The sequence below is a fragment of the Saccopteryx bilineata genome, chromosome 3, assembly GCF_036850765.1.
Source record: "Saccopteryx bilineata isolate mSacBil1 chromosome 3, mSacBil1_pri_phased_curated, whole genome shotgun sequence".
Classification (NCBI taxonomy): Eukaryota; Metazoa; Chordata; class Mammalia; order Chiroptera; family Emballonuridae; genus Saccopteryx; species Saccopteryx bilineata.
The window spans coordinates 248,973,100-248,994,508 of NC_089492.1; the positions used below are offsets into that span (position 1 = coordinate 248,973,100).

At 41.9% G+C, this 21,409-nt stretch overlaps 1 protein-coding gene and 1 pseudogene across 1 annotated transcript in view; both read right to left on the reverse strand.

Annotated features, from left to right (window-relative positions):
* Nucleotides 1–3,635: 3,635 nt before the first annotated feature.
* Nucleotides 3,636–21,409, reverse strand: part of ZYG11A (zyg-11 family member A, cell cycle regulator) — a 65,670-nt gene continuing 47,896 nt past the window's right edge. Inside the window, exons 9-14 of the mRNA XM_066269169.1 lie at nucleotides 15,663–15,824; nucleotides 15,544–15,588; nucleotides 14,546–14,740; nucleotides 12,969–13,030; nucleotides 12,486–12,583; nucleotides 3,636–3,891 (exon numbers count right to left, since the gene is read on the reverse strand). Of these exons, the coding sequence (XP_066125266.1) occupies nucleotides 3,656–3,891; nucleotides 12,486–12,583; nucleotides 12,969–13,030; nucleotides 14,546–14,740; nucleotides 15,544–15,588; nucleotides 15,663–15,824 (798 nt within the window). The 3' untranslated portion in view covers nucleotides 3,636–3,655. The remainder of the gene's footprint in view (nucleotides 3,892–12,485; nucleotides 12,584–12,968; nucleotides 13,031–14,545; nucleotides 14,741–15,543; nucleotides 15,589–15,662; nucleotides 15,825–21,409) is intronic.
* LOC136332624 (U5 spliceosomal RNA) lies at nucleotides 17,142–17,233 on the reverse strand (annotated as a pseudogene).

The window sequence follows — 21,409 nt, forward strand, 5'->3', positions numbered from 1 at the left end:
GTCTCTGCCCTGGTTTCTAACTCTGTGCAGCAGATAAGGAAACCATGGTAGATGACTAGGTGCCAGGAATCAGACAGCGGATCCCAGCTCTCTGCTAGTTACTCACTGTGTATCTCAGCTTCTTCAGCTGCAAAATGAAACTGTTATGAGGATTTTATTTATTTATTTATTTATTTATTGTATTTTTCTGAAGTTGGAAATGGGGAGGCAGTCAGACAGACTCCTGCATGCGCCCGACCAGGATCCACCCGGCATGCCCACCAGGGGGCAATGCTCTGCCCATCTGGGGCGTCGCTCTGTTGCAACCAGAGCCTTTCTAGCACCTGAGGCAGAGGCAGAGGCCATAGAGCCATCCTCAGCACCTGGGCCAACTTTGCTCCAATGGAGTCTCGGCTGCGGGAGGGGAAGAGAGACACAGAGAGGAAGGCGAGGGGGAGGGGTGGAGAAGCAGATGGGCGCCTCTCCTGTGCGCCCTGGCTGGGAATTGAATCCAGGACTCCTGCATGCCAGGCCGATACTCTACCACTGAGCCAACCGGTCAGGGCCTGTTATGAGGATTTTAAAAAGTTAATAAAATGCCTCATGTTCAATAAATGTGAGTTACTAACGTACAGTGTCCACGTGAGAACCAAGTGAAATCACTGCTGTGACAACCTTTCGTAAACTATGAGGTGGCAGGTCAATCAACCTCTGCAGTTCCATTACACACTTCAGGAGCATAAGGAGGAAAGTAGTTAACTAATGGAGAATGGAGGTCAGGAAATGGGTAAGTAACACTAGAGGTGAGGCCTGAAGAATTCAGACATTTGCGGCGAAGTAGAGGAAAGTTGAGGGTACAGTGTGAGCCAAGGTGAACAAGCTGGCACACTGAGAAATGAAGGAGGGCTATTCTGCACACTCGTTTCAGGAGCCCTCCTGCTGTGTCAAGGCAGGAGAAGAGAAGGCTGAATCCTACACCAGGGCCTTGTGGACATTCTTTAACAGAACTAAGTTCTGCCTGAGCTTCTGGAGTCTAGGCCTGGCCTAGGTTTACCAAGCCGTGGGCCTGGACACATACCCATAATGTTGTTAATCTGCAGCTAAATACAAATGTGCTCCAAGGTTGTGTTCATTTCCTGGAAGGGAGAGTAACACAGAAGAACCCAGGCCTTAAAATCAAAATCAGCCCCAACCTAATAAGCTGCTAACTACTGAGGAAAGTAACAAACTTACTGAACTTCCTTTTTCTCATATGTTAAATGGGGAGAATAAAATCACAGAGCATTGTTGTGAATGAGACAAAACTTGGAGGGGTGCCTAGTGTAGAACTAAATGGACCTCAACAGGCCCAACGTCCCACCACATCCTCACATTAGATAGTATCTGGTAACAGACTGTTAAAAAATACTAGAACCTATGTCATGAAACTAAGGCTTTTAAAATCATGCAGGAGTGAATAAGGAAAAAAATATAGTGCAGTTTCAGGGCTTTAGGAGGAAGGTTACAATTCCCCTTATCCAGTGGGACACTGGTAAGCAATAGTTTGTAATATGGTTTAGAATAAGTCTCATTTCATTCCAAAGGATGGTACATAGCACTCCAGTTAAGGAAATAAAATTCTAGTCCTAACATATGCTACTAATAAAAAAGGAATATTTTTATTCCATGAAAAACCTAAACACATGAATGGCAAAATGTTTTGTTAGTTGTCAATAATAAGGCAAGGCAGGAGTTCACACTCTATTCTACAAAGGGGGTTTGCAGAAGACACAAACAAAAGCTTCCTATAGTTTACATTGTGATGGAGGCTAGTTCTCAGAAGTCTCCAGCTAGGTAAGAGCACCTTTCGAAATCTTTGGCAAAGTCTTTCTGTAGCTCTTCTTGTTCCCCTCAGCTCTGGTCAGAGTTCTACTCCATTTAAAAATCTGAGGGATTGAGCGTCCCTCTCTTCCAGGAGCACACCCTCGCCTCTCCCTTCCTTCTCTTCTTCCCTCACAGCGTGCATCCCCTCTAAGGGTCCCTCTGTGGCTTGCAACCAGGGGAGCAATGGGTGGCAGCAGCTCATCCCAGGATAACCCCTGATCCTGTCTCCAAGCCCCCACCTTTCCCTGACTTTCCAGGAAGCTGACAGCAGCCCCACCTTGGCTCATTTCTTTCATTGTGACTTTTTTTTTTTTTTTTTTTGCCTCAAGCCAGATAAGCCCACACTCAAGCTGGCGACCTCGGGGTCTCGAACCTGGGTCCTCCGCATCCCAGTCTGACGCTCTATCCACTGCGCAACCACCTGGTCAGGCTTCATTGTGACTTTTATTTCCTAGTGAGCCAAAGTAGACCGCCTAGGCTCCCTCCTGTTGCTTCTTCTGTCCTAAGCCCGTCCTTGTTTCACTGTCCCTAGCTTTCATAAACTTTTAGTAAATCTTTAGAAAAAAATTTTATTTATTTATTTATTATTTAATTTAATTTTTTTTACAGAGACAGAGAGAGGGATAGACAGGGACAGACAGACAGAAACGGAGAGATGAGAAGCATCAATCATTAGTTTTTCGTTGCGCATTGCAACACCTTAGTTGTTCATTGATTGCTTTCTCATACGTGCCTTGACCGCAGGCCTTCAGCAGACCGAGTAACCCCTTGCTCGAGCCAGCAATCTTGGGTCCAAGCTGGTGAGCTTTTGCTCAAACCAGATGAGCCCACGCTCAAACTGGCGACCTTAGGGTCTCGAACCTGGGTATCCCAGTCCAACACTCTATTCACTGTATCACCGCCTGGTCAGGCAAAAATTTTATTTATTGATTTTAGCAAGAGAAGAAGAGAGAAAGAGAAAGACAGGAACATCGATTCATTCCTGTATGTTCCCTGACTGGGAATTGAACCAGCATCTTCTGTGCTTCAAGACGATCCTCTAACCAACTGAGCTATCCAGCCAGGGCAATTTTTAAACACAATTTTAATTAAAATTTTAAATTAAAAATTTTAATACTTTGAAAAAATTAAAATTTGAGGAACTGAGATTTACAATTCCCATACAATCTTCCATCTACACACTACTCTCAGTCCCAAGTCCCACCATGTCCCTCCAGCACAGCCACATACCCAGACTATTATGCCACTCAATTGAATGTGTAAGGCTGGAGGGAAAATGGCCATGGGGAAAATATTGAAAATTGCAAACAATATATTTCTTTTTCCTCCACCCCACAAGTGGAAGGTACTTTAGTATTTTATTTTATTTTCTCTCCCCTCCAGCATAAGTTCTCTCCTCCAAACAAAACATTTATTAGCATATGTTACCCAGAATACTTTTCATGTACTTCGTTTCTAGTGGCTGCACATAACCAGGAATAACAACTCAGGAGATTTCTTTCAAACATGAAATTTAACATAAATAACAAGGTCTCTAGATCTTTCTTTTCCCTACCTCGGACCAACTCCCAGAATTAAGGAATTGGCCAGAGCTAGAGAGAAGTAACTGGCATAACTGTTCCAACACAAGCTCACAGGTCTTCTCACCGAGATCAGGTCTTGACTTTCCAACACTGCTGAAGGACTGTTTCCCAGAATGATTCCAACTTGATTTAGAAGTACGGCCATCATAAAAATGCAACCTTTGGGTAACTTACAGAACATCAGCAATAAAAGATGGCTAACTCACAAACTCCAACACAGTTTTCAGCATTTAATCGCTGACAGGGTGGAAGGCATGCCTGCCGTGGAGGAAGAAAGGGCACTTCTGAGGCCCTCTAAGCTTAAAAGGGCATTCACACAAATGATAATTCATGAAATGCATTCTGAAGTCATCTACAATGGAGGTTGCAATCTGCTGTGCTTGGGGGTCTGCCTCATTGTGCTCCTGGATGTCACACAAAAGCTGCAATCCTTTTTCTTCAACTAACATTTTGCAGTATTTGCTGGCTGAAAGAAAATCAAGCAAAAAACTTGATGGAGAAATTGGTATTTTAAATATTCCCACATCACCCTTCTGAAGAAAGAGTACAAAGATTTAAGCCCTTGACATACGAACTAACCTAAAGTGAATCAATTCAAAAGAAAGAGGTCAAACTTAAAGAATGCTTGGCTTGTGTAGTGACATAACAGATGATTATTTTAGTATGTTTGTTTCCAGGCAACTCTATGCTTCTCATATTTCTAATCTTAGCAAAAACGGATAAGAACATATTTTATTATAAAACTAATACACATTTCAGGTTCAGGCAATATGGTGAGCTAGATAAGCTGAAAACACCCGATGCTGCATAAATTATAATGGAAAGAAATTTTAATGCATAGTTGAATTTACAAAATAAAGAAAATGTCCAGAAACCAGACACAAGGAGAAGAGAGCACCTGAATTACATAACCTAACTTGCAGTGAATCTAGAGCAGAAAGGGATGTCAGCTGCAGTAATCTAGGAATTTATACTCTAATTTAGGAAGTTAGAAGCAAAATCAGTTCATAAGGCTGGTCCCTCCAAAGGCTAGAAAAGAGAAAGGAGAAGACATGAAACATCTTTATCTTGGCCTGGGATCTAGGTGGATATACAGGAGTAGAAAGGAGAAGACTTTCCTGAGAATTCATAACCTCAGTCCTAAGTGGGTATAGGGTTTGAATTAATACTACTGGAAATTTCTGGGAACCCTGAGCTCAGGAATTAATATAAAAATTAGTCTAACCTCTTAACACTTGAAAGAAGCAAATAAAAAATTATATTGAAGACGTATATATGTCCACACTATAGTCTGAAAAGAATTACCTTATTTAGCCCAAGAACTGATTAGAGAAAAGTAATGATCCAAAAACATATCTAAGGCAATTACCAAAAATACTGCACACAAAAATAAACAAAGATACGGAGACTTTTTTTTTTACTTTGCAACCTGCCCAGTCAGCATATCCATAGCAGTCACAGCTATGCCTTGCAGCCAGCCCCAAACATCAGCACACCTGCAGAAGTTGTGGCCCTGCCAGAAACAGAGGCATATGCAGGCCACGCATGTGACAGCCCTGGGGCACCTGGCTCTTGTGGCCAGAGGGAATTGCACTGAGGAACTCTATAGGACATCACCAACATAAGGCCACTACTTCTAGGAGGCGTTGGCAATGATAGAAACACAAAGATTTAGGCAAAATGAGTTAGTAGAGGAATATGTTCCAAATAAGAGACAAGACAAAACCTCAGAAAAAGAACTAAATGAAACAAAGATTAACTACCAGATAAAGAGTTCAAAGTACTGGTCATAAAGATCCTCATCAAACATGAAAGAATAGATTGACACAAGTGAGAATTTCAAAAAAGATATAGAAGATATAAGACAGTAACAATAAGAGCTGAAGAATAAAATAACTGAAATAAAAAATACATTGCAGGAAATCAACAGCAGATTAGATTATATAGAAGACTGAATCAGTGATCTAGAAGACAGAGTAGTCGAATTCAACCAAGATGAACAGTAAAAAAGAAAAAAATTTTAATGAGAAAAGTTTACTAACATTCTCATTCTAGGGAGAATGAGAAGAAAAGGGCAGCTTGAGCACGGGGCTGCTGGCTTGAGTGCAGATTCATAGACATGACCCTATGGTCACTGACTTGAGCTCAAAGTTGATTGGCTTGAACCCCAACATCACTGGTTTGAGCAAAGGGTCACTTGCTCTACTGTAGCTCCCTGGTCAAGGCACATAAGAGAAAGCAGTCAATGAACTAAGGTGCTGCAACAAAGAATTGATGCTTCTCATCTCTCCCCCGTCCTGTCTGTCTGTCCCTCTCTCTGTCTCTGGCTAACACACACACACACACACACACAGTAATATAGTGCTACATACATAGGCTGCTATATACAGGGGTGGGCAAAAGTAGGTTTAAGGTTTATAGTTGCAATACAAATCGAATAACTAAGTGGAATGAGTTGATGCTTGTCTCTTTCTCTTCCTCCCTAACACCCCTCAAATAATGGAAAAATTGAAGAAAAAAATAAACAGGACTATATCAAATCATTTGCAATAGCAAAGAAAATTATCAACATAAAAAGGCAACCTATGGAATGGGAGAAGATATTTGCAAATGATATAGCCAATAACAGGTTGACATCCAAAATATATAATGAAATCATATAACTCAACAGCAAAAAAAAAAAAAAAAAAAAGGAAAAAGCATACAATCTGATTTAAAAATGGGCAGAGGACCCGAAGAGACATTTTCCCAAAGACAGCAAACATACAGCTGGCCTACTCACAGATGAAAAGATGATCAATATCACTAGTCATTAAAGAAATGCAAATCAAAACCACAATGATACCACCTCATACCTGTCAGAATGGTTATTATTAAAAAGACAATAAATAACAAGTGCTGGCAAGGATGCAGAAAATAGAGAACCCTCATGCACTGTTGGTAAGATTGTAAACTAGTACAGCCACTATGGAAAACAGTATGGAATTTCTTCAAAAATTAAAAATAGAGCCCTGGCCAGTTGGCTCAGTGGTAGAGTGTTGACCCAGTGTGTGGATGTCCCAGGTTTGATTCCTGATCAGGGCACACAGGAGAAGCGACCATCTGCTTCTCCACCCCTTCCCTACCCAATCCTCCCTCCCTCTCTCTCTCTTCCCTTCCCACAGCCATGGCTCGACTGGTTTGAGTGCATTGGCCCTGGGTGCTAAGGATGGCTCCATTGAGCCTCAGCTGCAGGTGCTAAAAATATCCCCACTGGGAGCATGCATCCCAGACAGGGTGACTAGATGGACCCCCCCTGAGGCACATGTGGGAGCCTATCTCTCTGCCTCCCCAACGTTCACTTGAAAATGAAAAAAAAAATTAAAAATAGAGCTACCACACAACCAAGCAATTCTACTTTTGGGTATATATACAAGGAAAATAAAATAATAATTCAAGGCCCTGGCCGGTTGGCTCAGTGGTAGAGCATTGGCCTGGCGTGCAGGAGTCCGGGGTTCAATTCCCGGCCAGGGCACACAGGAGAAGTGCCCATCTGCTTCTCCACCCCTCCCCCTCTCCTTCCTCTCTGTCTCTCTCTTCCCCTCCCGCAGCCAAGGTTCCACTGGAGCAAAGTTTGCCCGGGCGCTGAGGATGGCTCTGTGGCCTCTGCCTCAGACGCTAGAATGGCTCTGATTGCGGCAGAGCATCACCCATTGGTGGGCATGCCAGTCAGGAACATGTGGGAGTCTGTCTGACTGCCTCCCCATTTCCAGCTTGGGAAAAATACAAAAAAAAAAATATATATATATATTTTTATATATAAATATATATATATATAATTCAAAAAGATATATGTTACTCCCTTTTGGCCTGCAAAATATCTGTTGAGAAATCAGCTCACAGCTCATCTGAAGGTAATTAATTGCTTTTTTCTTGCTGCTTCTTTTTGCTGTTCTGACTGGGTGTTTTTGCACTGATCTGATTCTTGGTTTCATCTACTCTGCTGTTGATTCCCTATACATTATTCTGTTCTTCATTTCAGTTAATCTTTCATTTCCTTTTTTTTTTTTTTTTTTTTTTTGCATTGATTTTGGGTGGCGGAAGGAGAGCAAGAAGCATTAACTTGTTTCAGTTAGTTGTTCCATTTAGTTCTGTACTCACTGATTGCTTCTCATACATGCCCTGCCTGGAGGTTGAACTTGCAACCTAGTATCCAGGGCTGATGCTTTATTCACTGAGTCTCCTGGACAAGACCTATGTATCCTTCATTTCTTTCTTTTTTTCTTCTTTTCTTAGAGAGCAGAGGAGGCAGAGACAGACTCCTGCATGTGCCCTGACTAGGATTCAAGCAGCAAGTCCCCTATGGGGAGGTACTCTGTCCATTTTGGGTGTTGCTCTGTTTTTCTACAACTGAGCTATTTTTAGCACTGGAGGCGGAGGCCATAGAGCCATCCTCAGTGCCAGGGCCAACTAGCTTAAATCAACTGAGCCATGGCTGCAGGAAGGTGGCGTGGGAGAGAATGGGGAGGGAGAAGAGTGGAGAAGCAGATGGTCACTTCTACTATATGCCCTGACTGGGAATTGAACCTGGGACATTCACACACCTTGCTGATGCTCTACCACTAAGCCAACCAGCCAGGGCATATCCTTCATTTCTGACTGGTCTTTTTTTATGTTGTTGAGGTTCTCAGTAAATTCAGTGAACATCCTTATAACTAGTGTTTTGAACTCTGCATCTAGTACAGTGGTCGGCAAACTCATTAGTCAACAGAGCCCAATATCAACAGTACAACGATTGAAATTTCTTTTGAGAGCCAAATTTTATAAACTTAAACTATATAGGTAGTACATTCCTTATCGAGATAGCACCCGCACGTGGTATTTTATGGAAGAGCCACACTCAAGAGGCCAAAGTGAGCCGCAGTTTGCTGACCACTGATCTAGTACAGTGCTTATCTCCATTTTGTTTACTTCTTTTTCTGGAATTTTGTTCTGTTCTAAAATTTGGGAGTTTGTCTCCTCATTTTGGCAGTCTCCCTGTGTTTGTTTCTATGTATCAGGTAGAATCACCACATTTCCCAGGCTTGACAAAATGGCCTAAAGTAGTAGGTATTCTGTAGCATCCAGTGGCACACTAAGCTGACACTCTAAGTGTGTCCCCATGTGGATATGTACAACCTCCCCCTGTAGTTGAGATTTGATTGCTGTTGGCACATCACTGGAAGGGATTTATCCCCAGGCTGATCAGCTGCAAGGACTGGCTGTAACCACTGATCACCAACCTCTGACTACCATGGAGGTTTAGCTGTTAAGGGGCCCACCCCACAAAGCAGAGCATAACCTACTTCAGCAGGCTCTCTTGTCCACTGAATCAACGCCTTGAGCGTGTCCTTTGTGGAAGTAGTTGGGTGGTGGTGGTCTGATGTTGTCTGAAGCTATTCACTGGGGTGCCTGGCCCTGGGGCCTCTGAGGTGGTGCAGGTCAAGGTCAGCCACTGTGTTCTGCCAGGGGTCACCTGGCATGACCTACAAAGCTATATGCAGGTGGCTGCTGCTTGTGCTGGGCTTGGAGGTACAAAGGAGAGGCCAAGCTGTAAACCAATGCTGGCTGTTACTAGTGCCAAGCCTGGGGCCACTTAGTGAGAGGTATGAGGCATGCTTAGCTAAGCCAGATCCTACTTGTTTGAAAGATTTTAGGAAAATCTGAAGCCTGAACCAAGACAGTCCATTTGTATGGAAAAGCCACTAAAAATACCTTGGGTGAGCCAGAAAGTTGGGCAGAGCCAAACAGTTATAGCCAGGTTAATGGAGACTCAGATATGGCTGGCTCTGGGGCTGGGGGTGGGGAGAGGGTGCTCAGAAAAGGAACAATGGCCTATGCCAGCACCTCTTTTATCTTTTTTTGTTTGTTTGTTTGTTTTTGTATTTTTCTGAAGCTGGAAACGGAGAGAGACAGTCAGACAGACTCCCGCATGCACCCGACCAGGATCCACCCAGCACGCCCTCCAGGGGGCGTCGCTCTGTTTCGACCAGAGCCACTCTAGCGCCTGGGGCAGAGGCCAAGGAGCCATCCCCAGCGCCTGGGCCATCTTTGCTCCAATGGAGCCTCGCTGTGGGAGGGGAAGAGAGAGACAGAGAGGAAGGAGAGGGGGAGGGGTGGAGAAGCAGATGGGCGCTTCCCCTGTGTGCCCTGGCCGGAAATCAAACCCGGGACTTCTGCACGCCAGGCCAACGCTCTATCACTGAGCCAACCGGCCAGGGCTCCTCTTTTATCTTTTTTTGAGAGAGTGGTGGAGAGAGAGAGACAGGAAGGGAGAGAGATGAGAAGCATCAACTTGTAGTTGCGTCACTTTAGTAGTTCATTGATTGCTTTGACTGGAGGGTTCCAGCCAAGTCAGTGACCCCTTGCTCAAGCCAGCAACCTTGGGCTTCAAGCCAGTGACCACAAGATCATGTCAATGTTATCGCACTCAAGCCGGGTCTGTGCTCAAGCCTGTGACCTCAGGGTTCTGAACCTGAGACCTCAGTGGCCCAGGTTATGCTCTATCCATTGCATCACCACCAGTCAGGCTCTGTCAGCACTTCTTTCTGGGAAAAAGCTGTCCCCCTAGCTCTAGTCCTGATGCCAGACAATTCAGTTCCCTCCCCATATGACTGGTGCCTTTCAGGCTCATACCCCAATGCTGGAGCTCAGAGGGAGTAAGAGTAAGTCCATGTGTAAGCCACTTATAGGAACTACCTGGGACTTCATCAGTCCTCTGTTTCCCTTAGCCTGTTCAATCACCACTGGTTTTTACAGCCAGAAGTTATGGGGACTTCTTTTTCCAGCACTGGAAAGTTCATCTGGAAGGCCTGGTATGGGCCTGGGACCCCTCACTCCTCAAGGGGAACCTTCATAGCCAAGACATCTCCCCCAATTTTTATCCACCACACATGGATGTGGAACCAGCCAGTTCCATGTCTCCGCCCAGTCTCAATGTGGCTTTTTCTTTAATTCCCTAATTGTAGGAACTTCCATTCAGCTGGATTTCAGGCAGTTCTGAATGAAATACTTTCTTATAATTGTTGTGAAAATTAAATGAGTTATAAAGAGCTTACAACACTATTTGCACATAGTAAATATTCAACTAAGTTCTAGTTGTTACAGTTACTGCTGTTGCTACTGAATACAGTGGTCTATTCCAGGGCCATTCTAACCAAATGATCTGCCTATATATATACATTCATATTTCACAGTGCCATTCGTTGTATTTTTTTTTTTTTTACAACTTAAAGAGATTAAGTCAACTTCTTAAAACCATTTTTCTTGGTCAGTTCTTCCTTTTTATTCTGCCAGATTAACTTCAATTTTCAGATCCCTCATCTCTTACTCTTTAACTTCAATTGTATTATATCCATAAATTGAAAAGAATTGACACCTATATCTTAAGTCTTCCCATCTATGAATAAAGTATGTCTCATAATGATTTTGGGCCTTTAAGATTTTTTTCATAGTTTTCTGCATATAGATCTCATTACTTACGAAAGGCACCTTTAGATATTTTATGCTTTTACTGATAGCTAAACCTTTAATTATAAAAATTACCTCTTGGTTTTTTAGCATAAAATTATAGCTTAGTTTTTTATAGTAAAAGCCAAAAATTTTACAATTATCCTTAGCCAAAAATTATTAAAGGGGAATTTAAAATAGCGAAACATAGAAAACCATTTAATCTGGCTGGGAAACAACTCCTGATCCACCCAGCTTCCTATAAATCATTAATTACAAAAAGGCAGATCTGAGTACCACTATAAGGAAGAAAATTCATGATAAACTATGGAGTGAAAAGAAAGTTATAAATCAAAATGTACAGAATGAGTCCATTTTGTTTAAAAACATATTTATATAGTGCATACTAACTACAGTATGTATACAGAAAATTATTTTGAAGAATAGGTACAGCTATCAATTTTTTTTTTTAATTTATTTTATTTATTCATTTTTAGAGAGGAGAGAGAGACAGAGAGGGAGAGAGGAAAGAGAGAAGGGGGAGGAGCTGGAAGCATCAACTCCCATATGTGCCTTGACCAGGCAAGCCCAGGGTTTCGAACCAGCGACCTCAGCATTTCCAGGTCGACGCTTTATCCACTGAGCCACCACAGGTCAGGCTTTTTTTTTTTTTTTTTACAGAGACAGAGTGAGAGTCAAAGAGAGGAACAGATAGAGACAGACAGGAACACAGAAAGATGAGAAGCATCAATCATCAATTTTTCCTTGTGGCACTTTAGTTGTTCATTGATTGCTTTCTCATATGTGCCTTGACTGCGGGCCTTCAGCAGACCAAGTAACCCCTTGCTCGAGCCAGCGACCTTGGGTCCAAGCTGGTGAGCTTTGCTCAACCCAGATGAGCCCGCGCTCAAGCTGGTGACCTCGGGGTCTTGAACCTAGGTCCTCTGCATCCCAGTCCGATGCTCTATCCACTGTGCCACCACCTGGTCAGGCTCAGCTATCAATTTTTTTAAAAATTTTTGTACGAGTTTATTTGAGTCAAACTGACAACATATGCCAAGGAGCAAGATCTCAAACGCTCCCTATAGCTATCAAATCATGACCAGCGCTTGCCTGTGGGAGAGAGGCACTTTCTATGTTGCTTAACATTCACCCCCAAATATATAAATATTATAGTTTTGTTGCATTTTTAAATTTATTTTTACTTATTTATTTATTTTTTTAATTCATTTTAGAAAGGAGGAGAGACAGAGAGAGAGAGAGAAAGAGAGAGAGAGAGAGAAAGAGAGAGAGAGAGAGAGAGGAGACAGAGAGAGAGAAGGGGGGAGGAGCAGGAAGCATCAACTCCCATATGTGCCTTGACCAGGCAAGCCCAGGGTTTCGAACCAGCGACCTCAGCATTTCCAGGTTGACTCTTTATCCACTGTGCCACCACAGGTCAGGCTTTTTTGTTGCATTTTTAAAACTAATAAAAACGCTTTTCAGTTTCTTTTAAAAAGGAGTTGGCACAGGTGAAGAACTTTTTCAAATTCCACATAGAAATTAATTATTATACTGAAAAATAGCTGTAAAACTATTGTTTTGAATACATACGGTTTTTACTGCAGACATGATATATAGCCCATAGTGCCCAGAGCTGAACCTCTGGTTGAGAGAAGTTACCAAGGAGCGGGAAAAATGACTTGAAGGATCTAAAAAGATATAAATAAGATGTTCATTCAGAACTCAGGCTAACATCAGGAATATAAGAATAATTTTCTCCATTTCTCACATATAGTCAATTCCTTACCGAGTAGATATATTATAGAAAACATAATGGGAACTAGCTTTTAAGAAATCGCATTCTGTTATAAACTCTATACATTCAATACCTCATTTCATCCTTAATCTTGCTTCATTTTACAGATGAGGAAAACAGTCTCAGATTATCTAAGTGATTTCCCAATATTACAAAGAAAATAGAATTTGAACACAGGCTATTTAACTCTAATATTTTTATCACTGTAATATGGCCTCTATGCAGTAAGTAGACTGAGGACAGACTTTAAGAAAAGTACTACATCATCATGAAATTACCTATAGGTCACCAATGATGTCATCTTACAACTTGACCTGGGCCAATTCTGGATGGTTGCATACTATACAAAAAGAGAACAAGAATTCTAAGACTCCATCATTTTTAAAAGGTCAAAATAGGCTGTTTCATTTATAATTACACACACACACACACACACAAACACACACAAACAACAACATAATTTTTCAAAATACAGGAATGATTACCCAAATTAGGTACACCTTCTTGCCAAAATATCAATTAGGTAAGCTATTACAACATATGTAGAATATGAACTCCAGGAAACAGGAAATCCAACATAAGAGCAGCAAACAGAACCCCCGGGATGACAGCAGATATACCAAAAGAAAAAAGAAAAAAAAGAACCAAACCATATGAAACAAAGATAGAAGGCTCTGGGAAAGAAGTTGCTAAGAAGCTGAAACAGATAGAAACTGCTTGACTGTATCAAAAGGAGATTTATACTTGGAGTACAGGGAAGGGTGTGCATAGGGAAAGTGAGGAAAAAATATCTTAACTTCCAGAGTGGGAAAATGAATTAATAAGTAATGCCTAAAACTGAGATGTCAAGAAAGAGCAACATATATTATTTAGAGATATGGAGGTAAATACCAAAAGAGTTAGCTTTAAAAAAGGGCTGAACATGGGAAAGAGAACTGGAATAAGCCCATACAATGCTTGAATATATAACTTTTTTCTTTTTTTTTTTAGATTATTTTTTTTATTCATTTTAGAGAGGAGAGAGAGAGAGAGAGAGAGAGAGAGAGAGAGAAAGAGAAAAAAGAGGGAGGAACAGGAAGCATCAATTCCCATATGTGCCTTGACCAGACAAGCCCAGGGTTTCGAACCAGTGACTTCAGCATTCCAGGTCAACGCTTTATCCACTGCGCCACCACAGGTCAAGCTGTATAACGTTTTTATTTATTTATTTATTTTTGTATTTTTCTGAAGCTGGAAACAGGGAGAGACAGTCAGACAGACTCCCGCATGTGCACGACCGGGATCCACCCGGCATGCCCACCAGGGGGCGATGCTCTGCCCGCCAGGGGGCGATGCTCTGCCCCTCCGGGGCATAGCTCTGCTGTGACCAGAGCCACTTTAGCGCCTGGGGCAGAGGCCAAGGAGCCATCCCCAGCGCCCGGGCCATCTTTGCTCCAATGGAGCCTCGGCTGCGGGAGGGGAAGAGAGAGACAGAGAGGAAGGAGGGGGAAGTGGAGAAGTAAATGGGCGCTTCTCCTATGTGCCCTGGCCGGGAATCGAACCTGGGTCCCCCGCACGCCAGGCCGACGCTCTACCGCTGAGTCAACCGGCCAAGGCCTATAACGTTTTTATTTAAAATATATATATATATTATATATATATATATATATAAATCAGAAGACCTGCAACAAAATGTTAATAGAGGTTAGCTTTGGAGGATAGGGTATAGGTGATTTACAATATTTTCTTTATACTTTCCTGTGTTTCCCACTTTATACAATGAATACATGTTACTAAAACTCTTGTGCTCTAGACAAACAGGTGTTCTACAGAAAGAGATTACGCTGGGTTTGGTAAAGAGGAATGACTCTTGTACCAGATCCTGGAGAAGAGCACTCCTTGGAAGGTCACAGGATGTCCAGGGCTGTCTGTCAGATGTCAGGTGGGCTATGATGCCTGCAGCAAAATAGCTGACTTCAATTTCTTTGCTGTGGAGCAAGATGCTGATATGCTTCAGTACATCTTTGGTCACCAACTTGGAAGAGAGTTCTCTCACTTCAGCTACGTTGTTCTACAGGTCGAATGGAGCAGAGTATCAGGGACAGGAAAGAAGGGGAGACTCAGGAACTGGCTCCTGTCCCTCTCCTAGCACTCAGCTCAGTCAAATACATTCAGAACACTTGGTCCCGTCTTGCTCCCAGTCAGTTTAGCCTAACACCCACAATCCCACCCCCTGATAATGATGATCTGTAATAAATCACTCAGTAAGCACTTACTAAGTGCCAGGCACTGTACTAGACAGACAAAAATGGTTTTTAATCTAACTTCTCATTTAATCTCTTAAAAATTGTTATACAAAGAAAGACAGGTAGCATTTTCTTTTTTTATATATATTGTATTCATTTTCTATGCTGTGTAAACAAATTGCAACAGACTCGTTGCTTAAAACAACACACATTTTTCTCTCAGTCTCTGTGGGTCAAGAGCCCAGGCATGGCTTAGCTGGGTCTTCTACTCTGAGGTCTCCCATGGCAGCAAAGTGCTGGCGGAGCTGCACTGACACCTGGCCCTAGCTGAGCCACCAGATGACTACAGCTAGGGGAGAACTCCACATGAGACCAGCACAACAATATAGCTGAACTGCGTTCAGACTGCTGACCCAGAGATTCATAAGGAAATAAAATGGCTATTGTTTTAAACCATAGTATGTTCACAACAATAAATGACTAACATATAATAGTATTTACTTTATAGGGATAATGTGAAGATTAAATGAGTTAACCACTGACAAAAGTGCCTAGCATATAGTAGGTACTACATAAATATTAGTTTTCTGACTTAAGTAATTAGAATTAACTCAAAACAAAGCCTTACCAAAAGACCGAGTACTTTGCTTTGTATTGCTGACTCTGAAAAAGTCTGTCAAAAGAATATACAGGTTACTTTATGACCAAAAAAAGTACTTTACATATCAACTCAATTCTGATTCCCACCTCCAAGACTTTGATGAATGCTGCTAATCCTTGATTTTCAAGGAAGTGCTCGCAGGCAGCTGGAGACTCATCTGTAAGATTCCAAAGTGCTTTCAAAGTAAACAAGAAGGTGACATCATCTAAATTCTCAGTAGTCTTTTGTTTTACTATTGCTAGAAGTTCCTACAAATAAAGAGACAGGAAGTTAGATGCCCTAATGCCTAACTCAACTCCAGTATATGAAAAGCAACAGTTAAGAAAAGCTTCTGAATCAAACCTGGGTTCTAAATCCAAGTTCTACTACTTGAAAGCTTTGTGAACCATTTTGCCCTATAAAATGAGTTACTCCTGTCTCCAAAGGCTTTTATGAGGATTAAATGCAAACAAAAATTAAAGTTTAATGAGCACGTACACTAGTTTTTGGTGCTTGTTAATAAACCTCATACTCAAGTACATATCAGCTTTGCATTATTCATTTATTGAGAATATCTAGTCATCAACTTCTGAAATTAGACACTTATTCAGGTAAGAGAGACAGATAAAAAAAATAATTGGTTTTTCTCAACTATGTATTAGAAAATAATTTTTTTAGGCCTTGCCAAAACAAGGCCTCAAAAAATTGGGTTAAGACCCAAGAGTTGTCCTGGCTGTTTGGCTTGGTTGGTTGGGGCATCTTCCTAGAGAGCAGAGGATGCCAGTTTGGTCCCCAGTCAGGGGCACATACAAGAGCAGATTGATGTCCTGTCTGTCTGTCTGTCTCTCCCTTTCCTCTCTGAAATCAATTAAAAAAGAAAAGAAAGATCCAATAGATGTTCTCCCCACACAAAAAAAGAAAGATCCAGAACTGGGGTTGGGTTGCATTTTTCAGGGATTTGGCATGGTGTTGGGGCCAACTTGGACTTGGTGAACTTGTTAATCACACTACTCTTCTATAGATTCTTGCTGTATTGGCCAAGAGTTTGCTTAAAGGCTTTAATCACTGTAAAAAAAAAAAGAAGAAGACTGGATAAAGAAGATGTGGCACATATACACCATGGTATACTATTCAGCCATAAGAAATGATGTCATCGGATCACTTACAACAAAGTGGTGGGATCTTGATAACATTATATGGAGTAAAATAAGTAAATCAGAAAAAAACAAGAACTGCAGGATTCCACACATTGGTGGGACATAAAAACGAGACTAAGAGACATGGACAAGAGTGTGGTGGTTACAGGGGGGTGGGGGGGGAAGGAGGGAGAGGGGGAGGGGGAAGGGGCACAAAGAAAACTAGATAGAAGGTGATGGAGGACAATCTGACTTTGGGTGATGAGTATGCAACATAAATGAATGACAAGATAACCTGGACATGTTTTCTTTGAATATATGTACCCTGATTTATTGATGTCACCCCATTAAAATTAATAAAAATGTATTTATAAAATAAATAAATAAATAAATAAATAAATAAATAAAGGCCAAAAAGACATACAACAACCTAAGAAATAAAGAAAAAAAGAAAAAAAAAGAAAAATCCAATAGATGTTCCTCCCCATGGAAATCTTTAGTAAAAGGCAAAAGATTTATATGCTCTGAAAAGAAAATTGTTAGGTTTAAGTTGAGGGCTTCTTTAAATCCAGAACCCCTTCAAAACTCAAATCCCCCTCACCCAACTTCCCACTAGGGCTCAAAACAGAACATTCTCATCCCCCTCTGTGAGGTTATAGTTAATTTGCTTGCTAGTCTCTCTCTTAATGGCTTCCTGGTCTTTATTTTGAAATAAAGCAAAAAGTTTACCTTTGCATGAATATCAGGGAAAGCTTACATCGGGGAAGGGACCTGACAGGGGAGTCTAAATCACAATAGTTGTTTGTGAAAGCCTAGCCACAGGCCCAAGGACTCCAGGAAGAACTGTAACTTGGAGATGCCTAATCCCAGCTGTCTTGAAAATTTACCAAAGACACCAGAAAGGACCATGCAGATTAGGCCTGTGCTACATCAGAAAGAACTTGTGTTTCTGTAGCTGAATCCCCCTCCTCCTGCTTACTGTCAAGTCGGTGATCAAGGCCACAAACTGTGATATGCTAATTTGAGCATGTCCAGGTGCAGGTAACCCCATGCCAGCAAATGCCTGTGGGAACCCCTGTATCTAATACTCCCTATGGCCACTCGGAGCTGACACCCTTTGCTGGTCTCAGCTCACTTGCACCCAGGCTCTTTGAAAATAAACTTTCCTTTTGGAACATACTAGCCTTGTGTTTTCTGTTTGGCCCACAGTTTTCACCTCTCAAAATTAATCTTTAAGTTTTGGTAAATGCTCTGAAGAAAACATGTAAAAGAATTTACTTTAGAGAACATGAGAAAGGGGAGCCTCCATATAAAGGTAAATTGTAACAGAAGAAAAGAGGATGCCAGCCAGGCAAGGAATGGGGACACAGAGAGGGAGGTGTGGAAAAGAATATGCCTAGCAAAGAAAAAGTCTGCTGTGCTAGGCCACTGAATAGGTATGTCTTAGAGCAGGGGTTGGGAAGCTTTTTGGCTGAGAGAGCCATGAACACCACATATTTTAAAATGTAATTCCGTGAGAGCCATACAACGACCCGTGTACGATATGCATTATCCAATAAAAATTTGGTGTTGTCCCAGAGGACAGCTGTGATTGGCTCCAGCCACTCGCAACCATGAACATGAGCGCTAGGAAATGAATGGATTGTAATACATGAGAATGTTTTATATTTTTAATATTATTATTTTACTAAAGATTTGTCGCCTGACCTGTGGTGGCGCAGTGGATAAAGCGTCTACCTGGAAATGCAGAAGTTGCCGGTTCAAAACCCTGGGCTTGCCCGGTCAAGGCACATATGGGAGTTGATGCTTCCAGCTCCTCCCCCCCCTTCTCTCTCTCTGTCTCTCCTCTCTCTCTCTCTGTCTCTCCCTCTCCTCTCTAAAATGAATAAATAAATAATTTTTAAAAAAAAGAAAAGATTTGTCTGTGAGCCAGATGCAGCTATCAAAAGAGCCACATCTGGCTCACGAGCCATAGGTTCCTGACCCCTGTCTTAGAGGGTAACATTAATATTATAACCATTATTGTTCTGATAGTTTGAAGACATTGGCTCTCTATTACAGGTATTCTAACATATCATTTCAGGTCAGAATATTTCTGGACATAGTTAAGCTAGTATTTATCCTTTCTTTTGTTTTTTGGTGGGTTTTTTGGTGGGGTTTTTTTGAGAGAGAGAGAAAGGAAGAGGGATGAGAAGCATCAACTCACAGTTGTGGCACTTTTAGTTGTTCACTGATTGCATCTAATACACACCCTGACTTGGGGTTTCAGCCATGCCAGTGACCCCTTGCTCAAGCCAGCAACCATGGATCATGTCAATGATCCCACGCTCAAGCCCACAACCCCATGCTCAAACCAGCGACCTTGGGTTTCAAACCTGGGACCATCCCAGGTTGACGCTCTATCTACTGTTTCAATACTGGTCAGTAAGGCTAGCATTTATGCTTTCTTTCAAGCATATTAGACTGTCACGTGAGTGAAAAAAGACAGCCATTTTCAAGTAACCAGCTAGTAAAAAGATATATAAAATGTAACAGCACTAAATAAATGAAAACATCTGTTTTCAGAAGGAATGAGACAACCTCAAATATTCTACCCAACTAGGACAGAACCTATGAAGAGAGTACATTACAAGAATAAAGCTGTCACCCTGGCCAGATAGCTCAGGTGGTCAGAGCACTGGCCCACAGCGCAGAGATTGCCGTTGGATACCAGGTCAGGGCACATACAGGAACAGATTGATGTTCCTGGCTCTCTGTCTCTCTCCCCTCCCCATTCTTCTTTCTCTAAAATCAATAAATAAAATTTAAAATTTAAAAATAAAAAATAAAGCTGTGAGAGCCAAGAGATTACAGGTGGTCCTCAGGTTATGACCTAGTTCCGTTCCTACGACAGTGACTACCCAAATTTTGGTGTAAGTCAAAACACATCCTAACCTAACACAAACGGAACACTTGTGCTTTTAACAGTCTAAAATGGCGAAGGTAAGCGTCCTGGGGGACTCTAAGTCCTTTATTCATATTCCGCGTTTCTGCTTCTTCTTCCGCCAGGCGTAACCAAACTAGTTTGCCCCGGTAGTCCATAAGTACAATGCTAATGGCATAAGCCAAAACACTCATGCCTCAATTTTTTTTAAGTTTTTATATTAGTAAGCATCATAAACTAGAGACTGTCGTAACCCAAGGATTCCCTGTATATGCACAGCACACAATACCAGGAGCGATCATCTAGACAGGCAATATGGTGAATGACAGCAAGATAAGCAAGAAACATGGAAGGTGAGGCCGACCCTGAAAGCAATAATAATGACTGTGGCCAGGCTCGTGGTTAGATGCTTCATATATTTTATCTTAATGATACTCAAAATAACTGAAATACAGTATTGCTCCTATGACAGATGACTGTTTTCCAAATGCTGCCAATTTTCAGGTGAAGAATATAAGAGACAAAGGTGATTAGATTAGTAAATTATCTAAGGTTTTATGGCTAGTGGCTAACAACCTGGTTTGTTCTCTAAAGCCTGAACTACACAAAACTATTTCTCTGAGAACTACAGTGCTAGTCTTCCTTCTGTATCACTTTCAGGACTTGCTCTCTATCAATATCACTATCTTTACCACTCCGTCTCTACTCTATTCCTGTTACCATTCCCACTAACCTCAATATTGCTCCATCCCATCATCTTGGCAAAACTCCCTCAGTTAAATCCTGTATAATGCCTCACCCATAGACATCTGAATATTTTAAAAGACCATGCTTGAGCCTGACCAGGAAGTGGCACAGTGGATAGAGCATTGGACTGGGACATGGAGGACCCAGGTTGGAAACCCCGAGGTTGCCGGCTTAAGTGTGGGCTCACCCGGCTTGAGCACAGATTCGCCAGCTTAAGAGTGGGGTGGTTGGCTTATGTGTGGGATCATAGATGTGACCCCATGATCACTAGCTGGAGTCCAAAGGTCGCTGGCTTGAGCAAGGGGTCACTCGCTCTGCGGTAGCCCCCCCTCCGTCAAGGCACATATGAAACAGTAATCAATGAACTAAGGCGCCATAACAAAGAATTGATGCTTCTCATCTTTCTCCCTTCCTGTCTGTCCCTATCTGTCCCTCTCTCTGACTCTCTCTCTCCCTGTCAAAAAATTAAAAAATGACTGTGCTTGAGTCTCACATTCATTATCTCCCCCAAAATTTTAAAAGGGCATTTGACTGTACCTGGCAATCCTACTATATTTCTCAGTGAGTTTGCTCTAAAGAACACCATTTCGCCTGACCTGTGGTGGTACAGTGGATAAAGCGTCGACCTGGAAATGCTGAGGTCACTGGTTCGAAACCCTGGGCTTGCCTGGTCAAAGCACATATGGGAGTTGATGCTTCCTGCTCCTCCTCTCCTTCTCTCTCTGTTTCTCTCCTCTCTCTCTCTCCTTTCTAAAAAGTGAATAAAAAAAATGTTCTAAAAAAAAAAAAAAAAAAAAAAAAGAACACCATTTCATGCCTGGCCCAGTAACTTAGTCGGTTGGAGCATCATCCTGATACACCAGGATTGTGGGTTCAATCCCCAGCCAGAGCACATACAAGAAACAACCAATCAAGGCATAAATAAGTGCAACAGCAAATCGATGTTCCTCTATCTCCCTTCCTTCCTCTCTCTCTCAAATCAATTAACAAAAATATTTAAAAAGAATTCTATTTTATGATTCTCTCTCCTCAAACTTTAATTACTACC